General features: G+C 33.7%; 1 protein-coding gene, 1 long non-coding RNA gene and 1 pseudogene across 11 annotated transcripts; 1 reads left to right on the forward strand and 2 right to left on the reverse strand.

The window, feature by feature from the left end:
- Positions 1–484: 484 nt before the first annotated feature.
- LOC147403774 (diacylglycerol kinase 2-like) lies at positions 485–7661 on the forward strand. 9 transcript variants are annotated; one of them, XM_086439507.1, is made up of 8 exons: positions 493–1591; positions 3695–3785; positions 4645–4766; positions 5380–5428; positions 6226–6345; positions 6474–6642; positions 6888–7025; positions 7398–7661. In XM_086439507.1, exons 5-8 carry the CDS (start codon positions 6320–6322, stop codon positions 7545–7547), a joined length of 483 nt encoding a protein of 160 aa, XP_086295633.1. In that variant the 5' UTR covers positions 493–1591; positions 3695–3785; positions 4645–4766; positions 5380–5428; positions 6226–6319; the 3' UTR covers positions 7548–7661. The 9 variants fall into 9 exon arrangements, with proteins under 9 accessions (XP_086295638.1, XP_086295633.1, XP_086295629.1 ...); XM_086439503.1 differs by having other exon boundaries at positions 3695–4766; XM_086439509.1 differs by lacking the exon at positions 5380–5428.
- LOC147403775 (syntaxin-121 pseudogene) lies at positions 880–1290 on the reverse strand (annotated as a pseudogene).
- Positions 7662–9126: 1465 nt separating the features above from the next.
- Positions 9127–14988, reverse strand: LOC147403776 (uncharacterized). Of its 2 annotated transcripts, none has more exons than XR_015177599.1 (3): positions 14214–14988; positions 12564–12632; positions 9127–10293 (listed from the first exon to the last, which is right to left on the reverse strand). It is a non-coding gene; the product is annotated as an uncharacterized LOC147403776 (long non-coding RNA). The 2 variants fall into 2 exon arrangements; XR_015177598.1 differs by lacking the exon at positions 9127–10293 and adding an exon at positions 10315–10794.
- Positions 14989–20274: the final 5286 nt, after the last annotated feature.

Here is a 20274-nt window from a genome sequence, read left to right on the forward strand (position 1 = left end):
TCTATAAGAATCGGACACTGTTCTAGATCCTCATCCTTGTTAGTTGTAATTATAGAGCTCCAGTGACTTGTAATAACAGTCAAAGTGATATTGTGTACATAGAGTAGGGGTGGGTCAGGTCAGGTCGAGATAAGGATATTACGAAAAATTATCAAAGCCAAACCTAACATATTTATTAAATGAGTAACTTGATCCAACCCATGTAACATGTTTAATAAAATTCTAATCTTAATTGAAAAAAAAAATTTATTTTCACCAACAAAAATAAAATAGCATAACTAAAAATAAAATCACATAACCTTAAACTAATATCTACCAACATAAATTAAGTTTCACAAAACATGAACTAAATTTCATCACCAAAAATGTATCACAACTGATTATTGTGTGTTTATTATGCGAATTTTAAAGTGAGCTGTGACGGACCAAGAATGAACATATGTTAAATTTTTGGATAATTTACTCTCACTACGTGAAAATCTCGAATTTGCATAAAAAAATTTGTTGGACCTGGCCCGTCGAATTTTAAAACCCAAAATCCGCGGCCCGTGAACCACGTTTTAAAACTCAAATTATAATCATACTCTCTCACTGTTTCTCTGCCTCTCTCACTCTCTCATGGCTTCTCACGGTCTCTTTCTCACAGTCATCCATCGATCGATCGATCGCCTCTCACGGTCTCTTTCTCACAGTCATCGATCGATCGATCGCCTCTCACGGTCTCTCTCTCTCACAGTCATCGATCGATCGATTGCCTCTCACGGCCTCTCGCTTTCTCACAGTGTCTCTCTCGAACGATCGACCTCGTTTTTTCATTCGCTCTCTCGATCGATCGACCACTCCATCGATCGATTGACCTCTCTATCTCTCTCTCACAGTTTATTTCTCCATCGATTCTTTAAGTTTTTTTCTTAAACTGTTGAGGATTGATGTTCTAGTTCGATCTGAAAAGCTACCAGGACCGCATCCCGGGAGATTGCGATTCGCAGCGTTGGCTCGATCTAGGGATTCGAGACGAATTTTGATGAGTTTCGCTTTTTTGAGTGAAAGTGCGACATCGGAGTCCATTCGAGATCGAAGATCTTTAATGGATTTAGCGTTGTGCATCGTTTTGCTTTCTTCATGAGAGGATTGAAGCTTTTGATGAAGTTTTTCTACTTCTTTGAGCTCATCTTTGATTCCTTCGACATCTGCGAAGAACTTATCCAAATTGGCTCCCATCGCGCCCATCTCTATATCTCCATCTTCGTCTCTGGATCGAGAGAAAGATCGTGACATGAGATCGTTCATCTTTGGCTCCTGAATTGATCATAGATGGAAGTATCGATGAGGGAAACTGGTTTTTGAGAGAGAATTTGGAAGAATTGTGAGGTTGGGACTTTGGGGGAGAATTGGATTATAGATAGAGGAAAAAACACGTTTTGAAAGTTTGAAATCGTGGCATTCGAGTCTGAGTTTCCTTCCTTGATGGCTACCTGACTAGTATGTCTCCCTCGATAGATCTCATCTCGATAGATCGGATTGTGCGCAATTGGTGGATCAGGGAAGACTACATTGGCTGCTAAGCTTTGTCGAGACGAACAAGTGAAAGGTATATCTATCTATTCAAAACTCACATTGAACATTTTTTTTAACTTATGGTTATATGATCTTTCTTAGTAGATTAAAAAATTTAACATTGAATTTTAGACACAATTGAATCGTGGTGAAAAGAAGAAAAAGATCACTTTATTCACCTTTGATAAAGAACTTTGAATCCACAAGGAAAACAGAGAGAATTATTCTAAGAAAGCTAACATTCTATTGATAGTCTAGATGTTGCAAAATGTATCTCTCACCATGGTTTGAAATATCAGGATGTATCTATCGATACGTATCGGTATCAGCCGAGCTGATATGAAACATTGAATGTTTTAGGTATGTATCAATTGACACCATATTGAAACTTTCATTAACCGAAAAATTCAATCAATACGATATTTTAAACATTGTTGCTCACCATCATTTAAATAGACTTTCAAACTTGTAATGTGGTGCAACTTCTACTAATCTAAAATAGTAAATCTTTCTAAAAAAAAATTCAATTTTGTTTGAACTTCCTCTACTAACACTAGAATACTTACTAATGACCTTCTAAAACAAATCCAGGCTCCAATTTAGACTCTTAAATGATGAACCTGCCTGTAATGCTTATGCTTTTTATTGGTGTTGTTGATTCTCTTCATAGACTACTATCGTTCAAATTTTAATGATAATTTTGCAAAAGTGAAAAAGAAAAACGATTTTGAGAAAAGTTTACGGGAAGAAGAAGTACTTGCCACTTGATCTTTGGGAGACACCTTACTAAACACTATGTAATCATCTTATTTTATGTATAATTTCTAATTGGGATCTTATTACTTTTGTTATAAAATTATTTTAATTGGTTCAGATTTTTATTTTAGAGATCCTGATTTTTACTTCAAGATGCTTAGTTACATTAATTTATGGACTAATCACATTAATCAATGGATCTCATACAAGTCAATCCACTTAATTTATATTTCTGACTTAGGTTCTCATGGACTAATCACATTCAGCAATTACAAGATTCTCTGTTTTTTAATCTTCAATTCTTATATGTTTAGGTGTTAAAGGAAGTAATTGTGTCTTTTCCACGTGCATTGATGAATAGATTACATGGTTTCTTTCTATATTGTTTGATTCTCATCTGGGAAGTAATTACAATATTTGATTTGTGAAGTTTGGAATTTGGGGTCCTAACAACTACATATTATATATATTATAGCAAAAATTATTTTGAGTCCTCTATAAGGACTTGGGACCAACAATGTAGTGTATAGGAAAACATTATACAAGTAGGCTTGTAATTTGAAATTCACTCATTGGAAAAATTCTAACCATTTTGTGATGACTTTCATTCTTTAATCAGTAGCATTCAGGAAAAAAGTGATTTTTGATGGTCCAAAGCAACGTGGATGGTTCATCGAATCATTGTTAGGGTCTTAATTTTGTGTACCCAAATTGATACAGTATTTTACACCATAAGGAATTCACTTTCCTTTTAAAAATGTAGCACTTTTGCTTTGTTACATTAGGTACCCTTTGAAACAAAAAGAAAAAAACAAAACAAACAACCCATACCTTATGTCTTCTAGTAAACACCGATTACCTCACTCTTGCTACTGCTTTGTGGAACTAAGTTGAAAACCCCCACACCCTAGTTGACTTCCTAGCCTTCTATCTCTTCAAACCCCTAAAAACCAGCAACTAGTCTATCTGCATGGGTTATGGAGAGTCTTATTTCTCTATGCACTACTCTAATGTATCTATGTTTCTAATCTATGAATTGTCATTATATAAAGGAAAAATTACTTAATACAACTTAACATATAGGGTAATCTTGCTAAATGCCCCAACCTTTAGGCCACAACTATTAATGTAATTAGTAATTTATTTTAGCAAAATTCTTGCTCACCTTAAAAAATGTCAACATAAATGTCTCCATGTGTATCCTTGTCAGTGTGTGGCAACATGACCAAAACCCCTAACAGTGTTGTGTCATTGTTGCATTGACAAATCCAAACTCATTGTGTCTTATATGGTGTACATGGCGAATACTGCCACGTACATGGTGTATTTCTGTCCATTCCAATGGTTCATTAAGATTGATTGGACTCACTTTCATTTTCAGTATTTGCTCTCATCTTGACTGGACAAAATAGTTTGGATGTGGTATGTGGCTAGCAATTCTTGCTTGAAAATGTTCTAACACAATGATTATGGTGAGTGTAATGTAATGTGATCTCATAATGGAATTCTCTATGTTCCTAATCCTTGATGTTCTAACTTTGGTGCTTGGTTTTGAAGCTTTCCATCACTTCTGATTTTAATATCTGGTATGCAATATTATTGCAAATTTACACTGCTATTTTTTAGATTTTCCTTGACACAATAAATAGTTTAATGAGTTAACTAGTTGAATGTTGTGTTAACAACATTTGCGTTAACAACCAGGGATATCCCGCAGGACCTGCCCATGACTGGTGATTCACTGCCAGAAATTATGTGCGTGTGGGGGGCAGAGGACTAGTTGGGTATTATTGTGTTAGAGTCCCTAGCAAAGATTGACCAAATCGAAATTGGTTATTGTTTAAGCTTTCAACTTGGTTGGATCAACAAAAACTCACCCACCAACTTTTCTTTGACTTGACTTTCTATTAAATAAGAAAAAGACTCCAATTTCAACTTGTTAGACCAACTGTTCCAACTCTATGTTGGCTTGCGATGTAGAGGATGCCTTTGCTTTCTCACTACCCTTAACAAATGTATTTTTAAATGACACAAATATTATGCGTGCGAGCACACACACATACACAAATGATTTCCCTTTGTCATAATATATCTTTCTTGGAATCTACTGCTAATAACTTATAAGAAAATGATTGTTGTTGGAGCTATTTCATTCATATGTGGAAGCATTCAAGATAAATCTAAGACAATTAAAAGTTCTTTAATGATACGGCTTACATTCTTTTCATATTTGTCGGGAAAGATACAGCGGTGGAAAAATTAGTCATCTACATTGTTGAAGAAATGCCTTATTCTAATAAAATTTCACTTGTTTGAAATGGCAAAAATCAGAGAAAGGAAATATGGAATAGTGAAGGAGTTGCAAGTTCATAAACAGCCCAAGTCCTTTTTTCATTTGCCTTTCGATTATTGAATGCATTTCCTCAGATATGGAGTATATGACTTCCTTCTAGGTAACAATCATTTTCAAGCTCACAAAACTCATTTCAGGCATCTCCTTCTTATCACTTTCTAAAGTGATTTTGTTTTTTGGATCAGTTTGATCCATATGCAGAAGCTATTTGCAAATATTTATTTATTCTTTTGATGAATTGAAGTGTGAAGATGGTTATCAAAACTAGATCTGTGGCACTACCACTTGCAGACTTGAAAATAATTCTATGACAGCTAGATGTGCTTTATTACTGTGGACAATATAGTTTTTATTGTAGTAAAATCTCACTCTGTTTGATAGGGGACAAAAATAAAATCATCAGAAGTGGTTTTTTATTTTATTAATATATTGGATGCTGTCAATTCATTGGTTTGCCAATTAGGACACCAATTTATTAGTGAAAAGTGTAATTAGATCGTTCTACATTGGAAGCATTCACCTATTTATTGGCCGAAGGCATAGTTACATTGTGCATGATTGCATATATCATGTGTTATCAATCTTCCCCCCCCCCCCCCCCCCCCCCCTTCTTTCAGAATTAGATACTAGACCATCCAATTTTTGTTTTTCTTCTCTATATTTCTGGTATTGATATTTATTTTGTATATCTTGTTTACATAATCATATTCTAGATGGAAGGGAGTGACATTGTGGTGGAGGGGCCACGGTGCAGTTTGCATAGTAAGAAGTTATGCACTGTTAGATATTTCAATCTTCTTCTTGGTAGTTTGTCATTATGGACATTGTGTGTAGAACAATAAAGAATAGACAACTGTTTGTTGTATGGATTTTGACTGCACAATTTGTTGTGCCTATGGATTGGGCTAGGACAATGTGCGTCTTCTGGACTCTCTATCTTCATCTTAATCTCTCATCTCTTGGAGCTCAAGTTGGACTTTTGAATCTTCTGGAGCACAGTCTGGTTTGAACCCAGACTCTCCATCCTACAATTTAATGATGGCAAGGGTGGTGTTATTGGCACCCTTTAACGGGCTCAACCACCCTCTAACTTCTCTTCCTAGGGAATGTAGGACTATTTCAATTATAGGATGCAATGCATCAAATCACACTATATTCATTATTTTGGCTATGAAACCTATATGTATATAGGAACTTACCCCAACCACACTTTCATTATATAAATTATTTGTTTAAAAGCATTTAAATAACACTTCAAAAAAAAAAAAAAAAATACTCCAATAGTCTTGCTTCTAAAAATTAATGAGTGTGGGTATGGTTAGTTATTAGTTGTTTATAACTCCAAGCTTTGTCCTTATGAATGGTGCTGATTATTTTCTATTGTGAAATCTTTTAATCCTATAATCAGTTACATGTAATATACACTTGTTTAATGTTTAGTGCTGCTCCTTTGTGCTATTGTAAATAGCTTAGTAATGGTCATCTCCTCTTACTATTGGTCCTTGTGATTAGCTAATGTATAACATTTTGCAATGTAACCAATATTTCTCACTTGACAGTTTGTGAATAAATTGCGATATGCTAAAGAAGGTGCCAAGGATATAATGGATAGAACATGTGCAGACCTACCATGGAAAATTCGCCTCGAAGTTGATGGAAAAGACATTGAGATTCCAAAGGTGAAGTCACGCTTTCTTTGTTGGGGTCTTTTACTATAAAATTTTGTTATTATTGACATAATTAATACAATAGGCCATTGTCGATTTTTTTCTCGTCGGTCCTGATGTTCCTTCGTAATCTTTTTCAGACAGGATGCTGAGGGTGTCATCGTGCTCAACATCGGAAGTTACATGGGAGGAGTAGATCTTTGGCAAAATGATTATGATCATGATGATGATTTCAATCTTCAGTCCATGCATGATAAACTGCTTGAGGTTGTATGTATCAATGGAGCATGGCACCTTGGTAAACTTCAGGTATGGGTTTTGCTGTTTTTTTGCATTATTTCTGAAGTTTTAAATATAGAGATTCTATTGCCACACCAACTTTTGATAATGCCACCCCAATTTATTTTCTAAATCACCAAAGAATTAGCACACACTTGCAGTGATATTAGCAAAAGTTCGTGTGACAATAGAAGCTCTCTTTAAATAGCATGCCAATCATTGCTGAAATGAGTTGTTGTTTTCATCGTTATAATTATTGGGGTCTTATTCTACAGGTTGGACTTTCACAGGCAAGGAGATTAACCCAAGGAGGAGTGATAAGAATACAAATTTCAAGTTCTTTCCCCATTCAGATAGATGGAGAGCCATTTATACAACCACCTGGCTGTTTAGAAATAACACATCATGGACAGGTATAATTTGTTCGGAGTTTCATTCACACTGATATGTCCTGGCACAACATCCTCGGTTGCGTACTTCACACACACACACACACAAGGTTATCCAATTCATTCGAAAGGTACGAACTGCGAACCGGTTCAAACCAACCTGTTCGCTGTGGGTTTGTGAAATGTAGCAAATCTGATGAATTCCATTCTACTTTATTGTTTTTAAATCCCCCTCCCCATGATAATAGTTGTGAAAGCCTATCATGCTTCCCGTTCTCGTTCTTTTTTTTTTTTTTTTTTCTTTTAGTATGTAGTTATAGTTCTTCCCCTTTGAATGGTTTTTACTTATCGATGGATGCAATATAGGGAAAATGATTAATGAAATGCTGCATGCAGAAGGATGTGCTGGAAAAGGCGAAAAAGGCCAAGGAAAAAACGGCACGTGAAGCACAAGAGTTCATTCGTCAATCTACAACGATAACAACACCGACCTCCATCAAAGATGTTGCCGATCCAGTAATTTCAATATCATTTGGTCTTATTTAGTTTAATTATTGTTAGTTATTTGTAGCTTCGACAGAATTTTCGATCTTAACAAAGAGGTTTACATGTATATTAATTTTGGGTTATTTAATTTAATTTGGAGCTTGTTTTATGATTTTTCTTTTTCTAATTTTTTTTAAAATTATTTCGTTCATTGTGATTGGTGAATTAGAGGACCGTGTTATTGTTTGTTAAACCTCCAAAATTTGACGGTCATACTCTATGGATTTTTTTTTTTTTTGTTTTTTTTGAAGTCCATTCTCCAATAATTTGATAGTCTAGGGCCGTCAAAAAAAAAATTCTACAAGAGAATATTTGACGGGCATATTTGACGGGAGGGTCCGTCAAATTTCTCAAAATTTAGGGTAAGATCTTACCCTACTAAAAAATTGGCAAAATTAGTGATACCCCCATCTTGCATTTTACAAGGGGGGGTATCACTAATTTCACCAATTTTATAGGGCAAGTGAACCGAGTTTTAAATTTTTTGTTTATATTTAAAGATATAATATAATTTTTTTGATTTGTCCGAGTCAACTCAAAAGTTGTCAACTTTGAGTTGAGTTAACGGACATTCAAGTTGAGTTTTAAAGTGAGCCATGAAGGGCCAAGAAAACCTAGTTTTTTAATTTTCCTTTTTAGTATTATTAATTGGTTGAAAATGCTGGAATCAAATATTAAAAGTTTTTTTTTATATATATTAAAAGTTTTAATATATTTTCATTTGATTTTTGCCAACTTGACTAGACTTAAACGGACACGAATTGACTAGACTTGAGAAGGGGGGTGGGCAAGTTTTAAACTTAGCCATGAAGAACCAAGAAAACCTCTTTTCTTAAGTATTAATTCATTGAAACATTAAAAGTGGTTGACTTGACTAGACTTAAGGGGCATTAAAGACAAATTTTAAAATTAGACGTGAAGAAATCGAAGAAAAATCACTTTTTTTTTTTTTTAACACGATTGATCATCTGACTTAGGCACGTGGCATACTCAACAAATTTACCTGATGTGACAGACTCGAAAATCATACATTTTCTCTCTTTTAGGATACAAATTACAATTCTCCATGAAAGGTGTAATTTTGTATTCGAACAGGGTAAACCTACAATTTTCAAGTCCATCACATCAAGTAAGTCAATTGAGTATGCCATGCGCCTAAGTCAGATTATCACGACTCTTTTTTGAATATTTAGCTGAAAACATTGGAGCTTGAACTCCTTTATAGCAGGAGGTTTTTTTTTTTTTTTTAGTATAAATTATTTGATTAAAAAGCAACAATTTTTTTAATATTACTTGATTTAAAGTTTTAAACAAGTAACACTACAACATTTTGGGCTTATAGCAACTGGTTTTTCCGTTGCTAACCTATTAGGACGGAAGTTGAATCCTTACCTATAATGACGGATTTATCTGCTGCTATTGGCATGAATTTCCATCCCCAAAACCTATACTACAAAAGTTGAATCCTTATCTATAGTGGCGGATATTTCTGTCACTATAAATATTTTGATTTTAAAATTTAAATAATATCTTCCACCAACACAAATATTATCCACCACTATAGTCCATTTTTTAAAAATTATATACAATATACAAAGAACCTCACAAAACACTGGAAACTGATAAATCTAAACATTGCAATACAGAGCAAAATTTAAACAATATTTTACAATGAATTGAAGACAATAACTATTGTACCAATTGAATAAATTGCATTGGGCATTTTTGATTCCTTGATAAAAATAATGTCCTGTTTGATTTTATTGTCCAAAGTGCCTACTAACTTTATAATACATAGGGGTGCAACTTGGTTCGATTTGAGGCCAAATTGAAACCGAACCAACCTATGTCAGTTATAATAAATAAGAACCAAAGCTGAACGAAAATGCCATTGCAATACAGAGCAAAATTTAAACAATATTTTACAATGAATTGAAGACAATAACTATTGTACCAATTGAATAAATTGCATTGGGCATTTTTGATTCCTTGATAAAAATAATGTCCTGTTTGATTTTATTGTCCAAAGTGCCTACTAACTTTATAATACATAGGGGTGCAACTTGGTTCGATTTGAGGCCAAATTGAAACCGAACCAACCTATGTCAGTTATAATAAATAAGAACCAAAGCTGAACGAAAATGCCATTGAAACCAACCCAAACCAAACTAAGGCCAGCTTGGATGGTTTGGTTCTATGGGTTACCAATATTCTATAAATTTTTGGAAGTAACATACTTTTTATGCAAAAATAAACATAAAATTTCATACAATAAATCATTAATCTACCTATAAAATATCATTAATTTATCCATAAAAAAGGTAATTAATTGATGTCCTAACTCCTAATATATTTGGTTCTCAGTTTGATTCTATTTTATACAACTTGATCCGAGAATTGAACCAAATTGATCGGTTCTCCATTTTCTTAACCTAGAACCAAACTACTACTTGTTCAAAACCACCCCAAAGCTATCAGTTTGATCGATTCTTGGTTTACACCAAACCGAGTTACACCCCTAATAATACATAGAGGATCATTTTTGAAAGACATGACCAAAAAATTCATCAAACGCTAATCTATAGCTAATAACTAGAACCTTAACAATTGACAACCAAGCTTGCTTGCAACAATCATTATCTTAGTAGAAATAGGAACGATAATGGTAGATCGGTTCCAAATATATATTCCTAGGGTGTGGAGAACCCTTGCATGCACTTTGATGGATATCTTCACCTTCAGTATCCTATAAACAGAAATTAACATTGGTTAGTAACTACAACCAATTGGCCATAACCAACTGAACAAACAAAATGATGTTCCTTAGTACAAGGAAGACTACACTGGCAGATTTATGCTTTTTAAGACCAAAATTGTAAATATTATCCATACGTAACATATATCATGTATGTTTGGAGAAGGAAAACCATAGGCAGTATAAATTTGAATGTGTTTCTAGTGTTTTGAGATTTTTACAGTTAACAAACAAAATTCTCAACTGCTGCTTTATTATAACTTAGACCCTTGTAGGAGCCATGCGTCAACATGAAATGGATGGCCTATAGAATGCATCTTGGATCACACTTCTACGAAAAATGTTAAGGAGTGACTAACAAAACCATAAACCAAGGAATTAACTAAGGAAGCCTATGGACGGCATATTATCCCAAAGGCAGAAGTGGAAACTCCCATTGTTGCTTAGGAACTGTGATGACATACGACACAACCTGCGAAAAACCGAGGACTCCTACAAACCGCCAAAAAAAAGGAGGAAGATAAGATCCAAGATGGTCAATCAGCATTTATTAATATATTATATGTGTAGAAACATGCCAAGACAGCTGCAGCAAGAGAACAAGGAGAGCTATAAAGCATTGATGTCTCCTATGTTTCACAGTGAAACAGATTAAGAAAACCAAATTCCAAGCACTCACTAAGGTTTCTAAGTAATTTGGAAACAAATTAACTATAGCAAAAGGGAACCAAGTAACTGAAGTAGAAGATCCAATAAGGAGAGCAACAATACAAAGCAAACAACATATAACAAATTTTTTCTCGTACAAGATTTAAACATGGCTGTCTCCAAGTGTCTCCAATTGGTGTTTAACTAGGTTCAATTCTCTTTAGAGGCACAACCAACTCTTTTGTGACTAACAAAATTTAGTCTAACGGAGATTTGAAACCATGTTGAGAAGAGGTCTCAACCTCACCCATGTCTATGTTGGTTGGAAAGTTTGGTATTTTACATAACAAAATTAAATTTGTATGTAACCATACAAGTTGATGGAGTGAAATTGAAAGGTATGGATGATGATGAGGATTTATCAAATAATGATTATGTTGGTTGGAAAGTTTGGTATTTTACTTAACAAAATTAAAGATTTGTATGTAACCGTACAAGTTGATGGAGTGAAATTGAAAGGTATGGATGATGATCAGGATTTATCAAATAGTGGATTGATTATAGTGTTTTTCATCATGTTCCGAATGAATCATCGGCAAATTTTCAATAGAAAAATTAAGGGGAACCTTAGTAAAAGAATAAAGGAACGAGGATTCCTATATCAAAAAACTAGTGAATTTGAATCATAAAGATGATGCATGATTACGTTACAGAATATTTGAATTGTCACACCCTAAAAATTTTGAACCTTGATTCGATCAATGACCTGGTTCAAGATCCTAATTTAAGGGTATAAGAAGAAATAAGAACCATTAAATCATATCAACTAAATATCTAAAAAGAAAGAATTAAAATAAATAGAAATTAATGCTTATCAAAATGGAGAGCATCATCCTAAAATCCAATCAAAATGTCAAGTAATACTTGTTGGGTACTTATTACATTCAAACCAAATATAACAAAGTAAAATAAAACTATTCTAAATCTGAATCCTAAAGAGACTAAACAACTAACTAAAAAAAAAAACTATGTCCACTGATGATTCTGCATTTCTATCGCCCTACTCTAATCTCAATACTCATTATCTAAAAAAAAAAATTCCGATAGAATCGGTAAGCTAAAGCTTGCAGGAAAGTCAACGCTACACTAACATCGATTCATACATACATACAAATAAAAAAATATATATGATCATATTATCATCAATTAACCAAGTCATTCCAAAAAAAGCAATGCATTGAATGATGACAAATTTTCACATCGGTTTCGATATAACCATCATCACTGATTTTACCAACAGCTCAGTCAAACTCTCTGTTCTAAAATGCAAAACCTTCCTCAAGAGCCTTTCAGGTCTTTCACCCAATGACCTAAGCCCTAACTAGTTCAATTTATCATTTCAAAACGGGTCCATAATTATGCAATTTCACATTCATTTTCTAAAAAAACATTCCATACAATTTCAACATAAACATTATCATGATAATCAAAGATTTATCACCAAAATCTATCAAATATTTATATCTAACATTATTCCTCGATAGGAACATAAAAAATATATACTCAAGTTATATACTTAATTTTTATTTGTTAGATGTGTCGTGAGAATCTACCTTAATCAATGTTGAAATCCACTAATGAAATCCGATTCCTTTTTCTCCATTTTGCGTCTTCTTGATTTTCTACACTAAATAATTATATAGATAAAAATTAAATGACTACTAATAGTGATCAAATTATCCTAATATAATTTTTAGCATCTCTCTCATCCCAAAGATCTTATTTTCTTTTAAAAAATATAACACAAAAATAAAATAATACAACATTCAAGAAAATAAAAAAAAGACTAAAATAACAATCTTGCATTACAAGTTGACTTCTTTGAATACAAAATTTATTTAAATTTTTCTGATTTTTTTTTTAAAGGGACTTCCGGGTCTTTCAAACAATATATAGATCGTTGAAAACGGATAAGTAACAAATTCTCAATAAAATTTATAAATTAACCTCACAAACCTACCTTGAATGACGAAAATCATAGATTCTTCAAAACGATGGGTTTTTTTTCTATATATATATTTTTTTACAATAGATAATAGATTTTTCATTTAAAGCTACAATACATAGAAATCTAAGACCATTAAAAGATCTAGAAGTTCCCTACCTTAAATTTATACCAAAAAATATCTGAAGAACGTAGAAAATTTAGTTGGGTTGAAGGTTTCGTATCGGATGTGATTGAAAACGCTATTTATTTGATTCCCCCTGAAGCTTACAATGAATTGAGCAATTTTCTCTAAGTAGATGAAAATCTAACGGATCCTCTAATTGAAAAAATTTCGTGAGTTCTAACATTTATAGTGTTAAAAGGATATAATGGTCATTATTCCATTTGTTTTGTTTTAATTAAAAGGTTTATGTCCCGAACTCCAATTTTTGCGATCTTATAATCTATTTCAATTAATTTTTCGATGCGGATCTAATGGTGTAATCGATTTCATAAATAAAGTGCAAAAGTACTTATCGAAAAGAAAAAAAGTGCACTCTAGTATCCATGAAAATGGTTTTTGATGATGAACCATGAAAAAGGTCAATATTATTAGGTGATATAAAGAAGGCTATTCTATTTCATAAAAATTTAAGTTCATTCTGAACTATCTAAGCAAAGGGTTTTGAACTGAATTTCCACACCACTACCTGTTCTAAATAGGCTTTTGAATCGGATTTTTTAAGGGCTTTCATGGAACTATCATCAGTTTTTGGCTTAAATTTCATCAACTGTTTTCACGTAGAAATCAGGCATGAGAATTGAGTTTAAATCATTTTCCTAATAAGAATAGAAAGCAAACAGGGGTTGCTCGTTTTGACTGAGCCAATCTCGTTTCCAATCTCAAAAATTATCGAAAGCTCCATGGTATTCTTAAAGCACTCAAATGGAAAGTCTGGGCAACTTGTGAAAGATGGAAAGGTGAACATTCACACCTGTTTTGATTCACGAATGGTGGCAATTCCAAACCATGTAGTTGAAGATCCAAGAATCCATGAAAAACACGGTAGAGCACCACAGACATTTTTTTTGTTTTTCTCAAGTACAATAAAATCTAGAATCAATAACAATTGAAATTAGAACAAAAAATCACTTACAAAATCGGAACTTTTCCTTTGGAGCATTAAACTCCAATTTGATTAATAAGATTGCCTCTTTTGAACGATTAAGTGAAAAACAGAATTGATGAATGTCAGGATAATTAAAATTAATTAACCTTTTGCATTTCTCCTTTTGATGAAACGAAGGAATGAGCAACATTTTCTAAGCTATTGTTCAAGACTTGGGTTAGAGGCGCAACAGTTATCGCCTCTGGGTTGTTTCGTGGGAACACCATGTTCTTCCAATTTTCTAACCTGGACATTCAAACAAACACTACATTTGCACAATTACACGAAATTCTCATCAAATTACACGTTCTTCAACCCTAGACCAACATTGCTTTCTTCTAATCTTTTATCAGTAATTTTCATCCATAAAAGAACAAATAAAATAAAATAAAAATTACGATGATGAAGATTAATTAGTTACCAGATTTGACAAGTTGAGATATCTGCTCACAATCAAATTTGTTAATTCGAGAACTCAAATGTGGAGAAGCAAATGACCTGATCAATGAGTCATCGATTGGAAACCGATCAACATTTGAAGAACTAAACCCTCTCAATTTGATCAATGAAACCCCCGATTTCTTCCCATACTGCAACACCCGCTTCAAAACTCCAAAAGACTCCTCCGCCGAACTCTTACATCAAATGGACTAAGGTTGCAATTGACCTTGTAATGACTCTTGAAAATTTCTGATGCCAATCGAAAGCTTGACTGGCCTTGTTGTTCTAAAGATCAACAAGAAAAGCTTGACTGCAAGCGATCTAGGGTTTTATAAACGAAGAAATTGGATGAACAATCAAAGAGAAGAGAGAGAGAGAGAGAGACAACGCGCATATAAGTCAGTCGCGAGAATTAAATTTATGAGTTATTTCAGACGAGATTTAAAAAAAAAAAAAAAAATTAGAAAATTAGAATTAAAACAAACCATGTCTCTGAGATGACTTGTCCACTCGTCTTGTTGGTGGATGGTACCAAGACAACTCAAACGAGTCGTCTCTATCTCGGACAAGATTTAAAATCATGACCCCAATTAAAGAATGTATTCACAAGAAAATCAATTGCTAGAAAAATTGGGTCTTGAATCTGTCAAACCCTTAAAAAAAAACTCATTCATTTGCTATGGAGAAGACCTAAAATAGGTTGGCTGAAGTTGAACATATTTAGTACATGTGAAGATCATCTTGGTCAAACAGGGTTGGATTGAATTGTATCATTAAAGATGAAGATGGAAAAATCATTGGAGCAATTGCTTGGTATTTGCAAGGGTCACCAGCTGATTGTTCATCTATTCTTCACTAAACTCTTGGAAGAATTGAAGTTGCTCCAATGTGGAGAAGGTACTAAAAGTAATAGAGTTGTCGATGGATCAAGTCTATTTGGTACCATCCAATAAGGATTGGATCAGATCGGAGACTAATCCGATAAGTATCTCAACAAATTCTTATTAGATCTCACTATTAAGGTCTAGACTTGATCCAATAACAATAGGCTCGCATCCACATCGGACCAAACCCAATTTTATATCTAAAATCTATATAAAACTTCCCATATTTCAACAAATATATATATAGGGAGCGGTTCAACAGCCCCTTATGGTGCCCCATATGGTGCCATGCATTTTTTGTAAATCACTTTTGATGGGGTTACAAGTTTTGGAATAGGCTGATTTTTTGTGAGGATGATCTCTACGGTGAAGAGATCATCCTCACAAAAAATCAGCTCATTTTGAAACTTCTAACCCTAGTTTACAAGTTGAAGAATCGTGGACCGTCCAATTTTTGTAATTCACTTTTGACGGGGTTAGAAGTTTTGGAATGAGCTGATTTTTGGTGAGGATGATCTCCTCATCATAGAGATCATCCTCACAAAAAATCAGCTCATTCCAAAGCCTGTAACCCATGTTTTGAAAAATGCATGGCACCATATGGGGCACCACGATGGGGCTGCTGAACCGCTCCCATATATATAGAGGGTGGGGTTCCGTAGACACATAAAGCTACTCATAAAGCTACAACGTTTTTATCTTATATGGTTAAAAAGGTTCGGAATGGCCTGATTTTTTGTGATGATGATCTCTGTGGTGAGGGGATCATCATTGCAAAAAATCATTCCATTCCAAAACTTCTAACCCCATCAAAAGTGATTTACAAAAATAGGACGATCTAAAATTTTTCAACTTGTAAACATGGGGTTAGAAGTTTCATAGTGGGCTGATTTTTGGCAAAGATGATCTCCTCACCATAGAGATCATCCTCACAAAAAATCAGCCCATTCCAAACATTTTTGCCCATATAAGACAAAACACGTTGTAGCTTTATAAGTAGCTTTATGTGTATACGGATCTTAATCCATATATATATATATGGAATTGGATCCTTATTGGAATCCAAAATATTGATCTAGACCCAAAATAATCAGATCAAAATGGATTGGATTTCATCTGATTCATTGACAGCCTTGTAAAGTATTACATTGACTATCACTGTGTCAATTTTGGGTTGGTTTCACATATACCCATATCTGAACCCTAAATAAAATCTCGGTTCCGATTCCTATTAATTTCAATTTTGGGTATGAGATCCTTGGAATCAAAATTGACCTAACAAATATCCGATACCCATCGGGTACCCGTCGGGTATCCATTAAGATGAATTATTTTGAATGTGAAAAAAATTATGAATATCCAATATCATAAACAATTATTTATAAATGTAACAATACATCTTACAATTCCTCAATTAAAAGTTAAGATGAATAATAAATTCTTCAAGCAAATAAAACTTTTGACAATAAAATCATAGAAAGCTATAGTATGAAACATTTATTTGTCATTCAAATTGTATAAAAATACAAAAAATGAATGGAAGTACATGGAGGGAAAGAGTAAAAAATTAAAGACTTTCACATTTTCTTTGTATTGAAATTTTGCTTCAACTATATTTACTTTAAGACAGTTCTTTATAAGGATTTAATTAGACTATTGATTTAGTATAATATAATAAATTTACTATTCGGATACCCATCGGATACACGTTTCATACCTGAAGGAGACCTGATTCTTATTGGATCCTTGAGATAGCTACCCACAAACAAACCCAAAAATGAACAGGTCCATATCGATAGACCCAAAACCGACTAATTGATTTTGGGTACATCGGGTAATTAGGTATCTATTGACACCCTTGAATCACACAAGTAGTACGAAAAGAAGGAAATGTTGTAACAGAAGCTTTAGCTATTCACTTGTTAAAGTTGAAGTCCCTCTGTACTTTCAGCTCCATTAGGAGAGTCCTCATAGGATGTTTATTGGATTACATGTGTTGTAGGGGTATGCCCCTAAAAACAATGTAAAACTATCTTTTTTTATTAATCAAATAATTTTTGTTTTCTTAGAAATAATAAAAAATCTGTTCGCAGTCATCATTGTCGATCAAATGGCAATTAAAGCATCTTTCTCTTTTTGATTTTGTGGAGTCACCACCTAATTATAGGTCTAACAACCAAAATTGAATATGAATAAGAATTTTGGTTAGTCTACGATAGAGGTCACAGACACAGGCTTAGATTATAAATTTCGAAAGATGTTATGCATCAAACACACCTGATTAAAAATCAATCTCTACTATGATTCATTAATTAGAGTAAGGACAACCTAATTTAACTAAAGCAGAGTGCTATCCGATGGGAAATGTAAAATCATTCTATGTGGGATGCAATGAATCAGTTTTCAAACATGTATATTTATCGAGTTGACATGATGGTGTCAACTTTCACGGGTGGTTATTAGCGAGTCAACGTGATGATTTATTATGAAAAACCAAATTTCTGCTAATATAAAACAGATTGGTCGCATAGATTTAGCACTCCAAAAATCTTAATTGAGGAAACCAACTCAGCCTAAAGTGCGCATGAGTATTTATGGCCAAACTTTTCGCAAGTGGTTATTAGTGAGTTAATTTGATGATTTATTATGAAAATCACAATTGCTGCAAATATATGAGGGATTGGTCACATATAGTACTCCAAAAATCTTAATTGAGGAAACCAACTTAACCAAAAGCGTGCATGAATATTTAAAGAAGCCTACACTTTACCTCTCATAGTCACAAAATTAATGCAAACTAAAATTAACATCCCCAAGATCTAACATGAATCCCCAATAAAGAGAGATGTAAAATCAGTCCAAAACATAATCAACCATCAAACTTATGGAGAAATTCAAAATCAATCACATGAGAAGTCAATAACATGCCTTAAGGTATGTCAATAATCAAGAATCTTAGACCAACACATAGGGAGGGATCAATGAATCAACACGATCAATGCCTCATGGGAATGCTTGCATTATGGCACCCCAAGTTTTACTTAATACACTTCAATTTCTTAAAATATTATAACACCCAAATGAATGATTAAAGGGTAGCGTTTGGTAGCCAATGTTAAGGAGCCAATGTTGGGAGTCAAAATTTGTCATATATGATTTAAAATTAGGTTGATTTTTTTGTGAGGATGGTCACTTTGGTGAGATTATTCTCACAAAAAATTAGCCCAATCAAAAATCTCATCAAAAGTGATTTACAAATTAACAATAAAAATAGATGGTTCACAATTTTAAACCACTTTTGTTGGGGTTAAAATTTTCAAATTATGCTGATTTTTTGTGAGGATGATCTCCTCACTCGTAGAGATCATTCTCATAAAAAATCAGTCAAATCCAAAAATTTTTAAGTCTTATAGGACAAATTTTGGCTGCCTAACCGGATCCAAGATTAAAACACACAATTCAAACATGAGCGGTGTTTGGAGATCCTAAAGAGAGTCAAACATGAACATTTTTTCAATGTATGGGTTCGAAATTTTGGAGTGCACTGATTTTTTGTGAGAATGATCTCTTCAATGAAGAAATCAGTCCATTCCAAAATTTCTACTTCTAACCCCAATAAAGTGATTAACAAAATTTAAATGGTCCATGATTCTTTAACTTGTAAAGCAGGATTAGAAGTTTCAGAATAAACTGATTTTTGGTGAGGAGATCATCCTCACAAAAAATCATTACAAAATTTATAATTCCTATTTTAAAAATTATCAGACACAATGTTTAGCTCTCTTTAAAGTCTTTTAATGCTTCTCTTTAAACATTACAAAATTTTACTTAAAGTTATTACCTCAACGTTACATAGAATTATAACACATATGATTAAGCTTTTATAAAATCTTAACAAATAGAATTCTGGAGGGAGAGCGAGAGAGAGAGAGAGAGAGAGATTTTGGTGTAATAAATTAAAGGTAAGGTGCAAATAGCAGCTCTCTAAAAACGAATTGTAAACATATTATTACGACTCTCAGAAATACTCTTCTTAAACGTCGAACATTAAAAAGCTCCGCCGCCACCACCGCCACCACCACCACCACCACCACCACCACCAAAATCATGATGCCCACCGCCAACATCATGATGATGATGCCAACCGCCACCGTCATGATGATGATTATGCCCACCGCCAACATGATGATGATGATGATGATGCCCACCACCACCGCCACCATCATCACCAGGATGCCCACCATGATGATGATGAGTATCGCTTCCAGCGTCTCCTGCTGCTTCTCCATCAGCTCCTCCTTCATCTCCTCCTGCTTCTTCATCACCTCCTGCTGCTTCATCACCAAACGAAGCTTGTAGTTGACACAGAAACTTGCAAAACGCAAAAACAACTATTATTCCAAATAAAGATACAAAGATTATGATGGGAAAATACTCGTTTCTCATCTTCTCTTTGATTGATTTCTATAAATTCTTTTTCTATCTTCTGAACTCTCTGGTGGCAAAATAGTTTTTTTTTTTTTTTTTTTTTCGAATGACTAATGATTTCCCTATTTAAGGTATTCAATGTTGAAATTTTCTCATCTGCGATGTTTGGTAGAACACAACGACTTTTGATTGACTTTAAGTGCATGATACGAAACTCCAATCGAAAATGCCACGATACAGAGGATCCGTGTGCCATGATACTGTCCAAAAGCGCTACAGCAGGACAAACGAGCTACAGAGGATCCGCTCCCGTACTTGTGAGGATGAATAAAAAAAATTGGGAGATTAGACATCGTACGTCTTTCGATGAGGTTCATTTATAAGAAAGAGATCAAGGGCAAAAATTGGCAGCTAA

The sequence above is a fragment of the Akebia trifoliata genome, chromosome 4 (assembly GCF_017979445.1).
Source record: "Akebia trifoliata isolate Shusen 1 chromosome 4, ASM1797944v1, whole genome shotgun sequence".
In the NCBI taxonomy this organism is placed as follows: Eukaryota; Viridiplantae; Streptophyta; class Magnoliopsida; order Ranunculales; family Lardizabalaceae; genus Akebia; species Akebia trifoliata.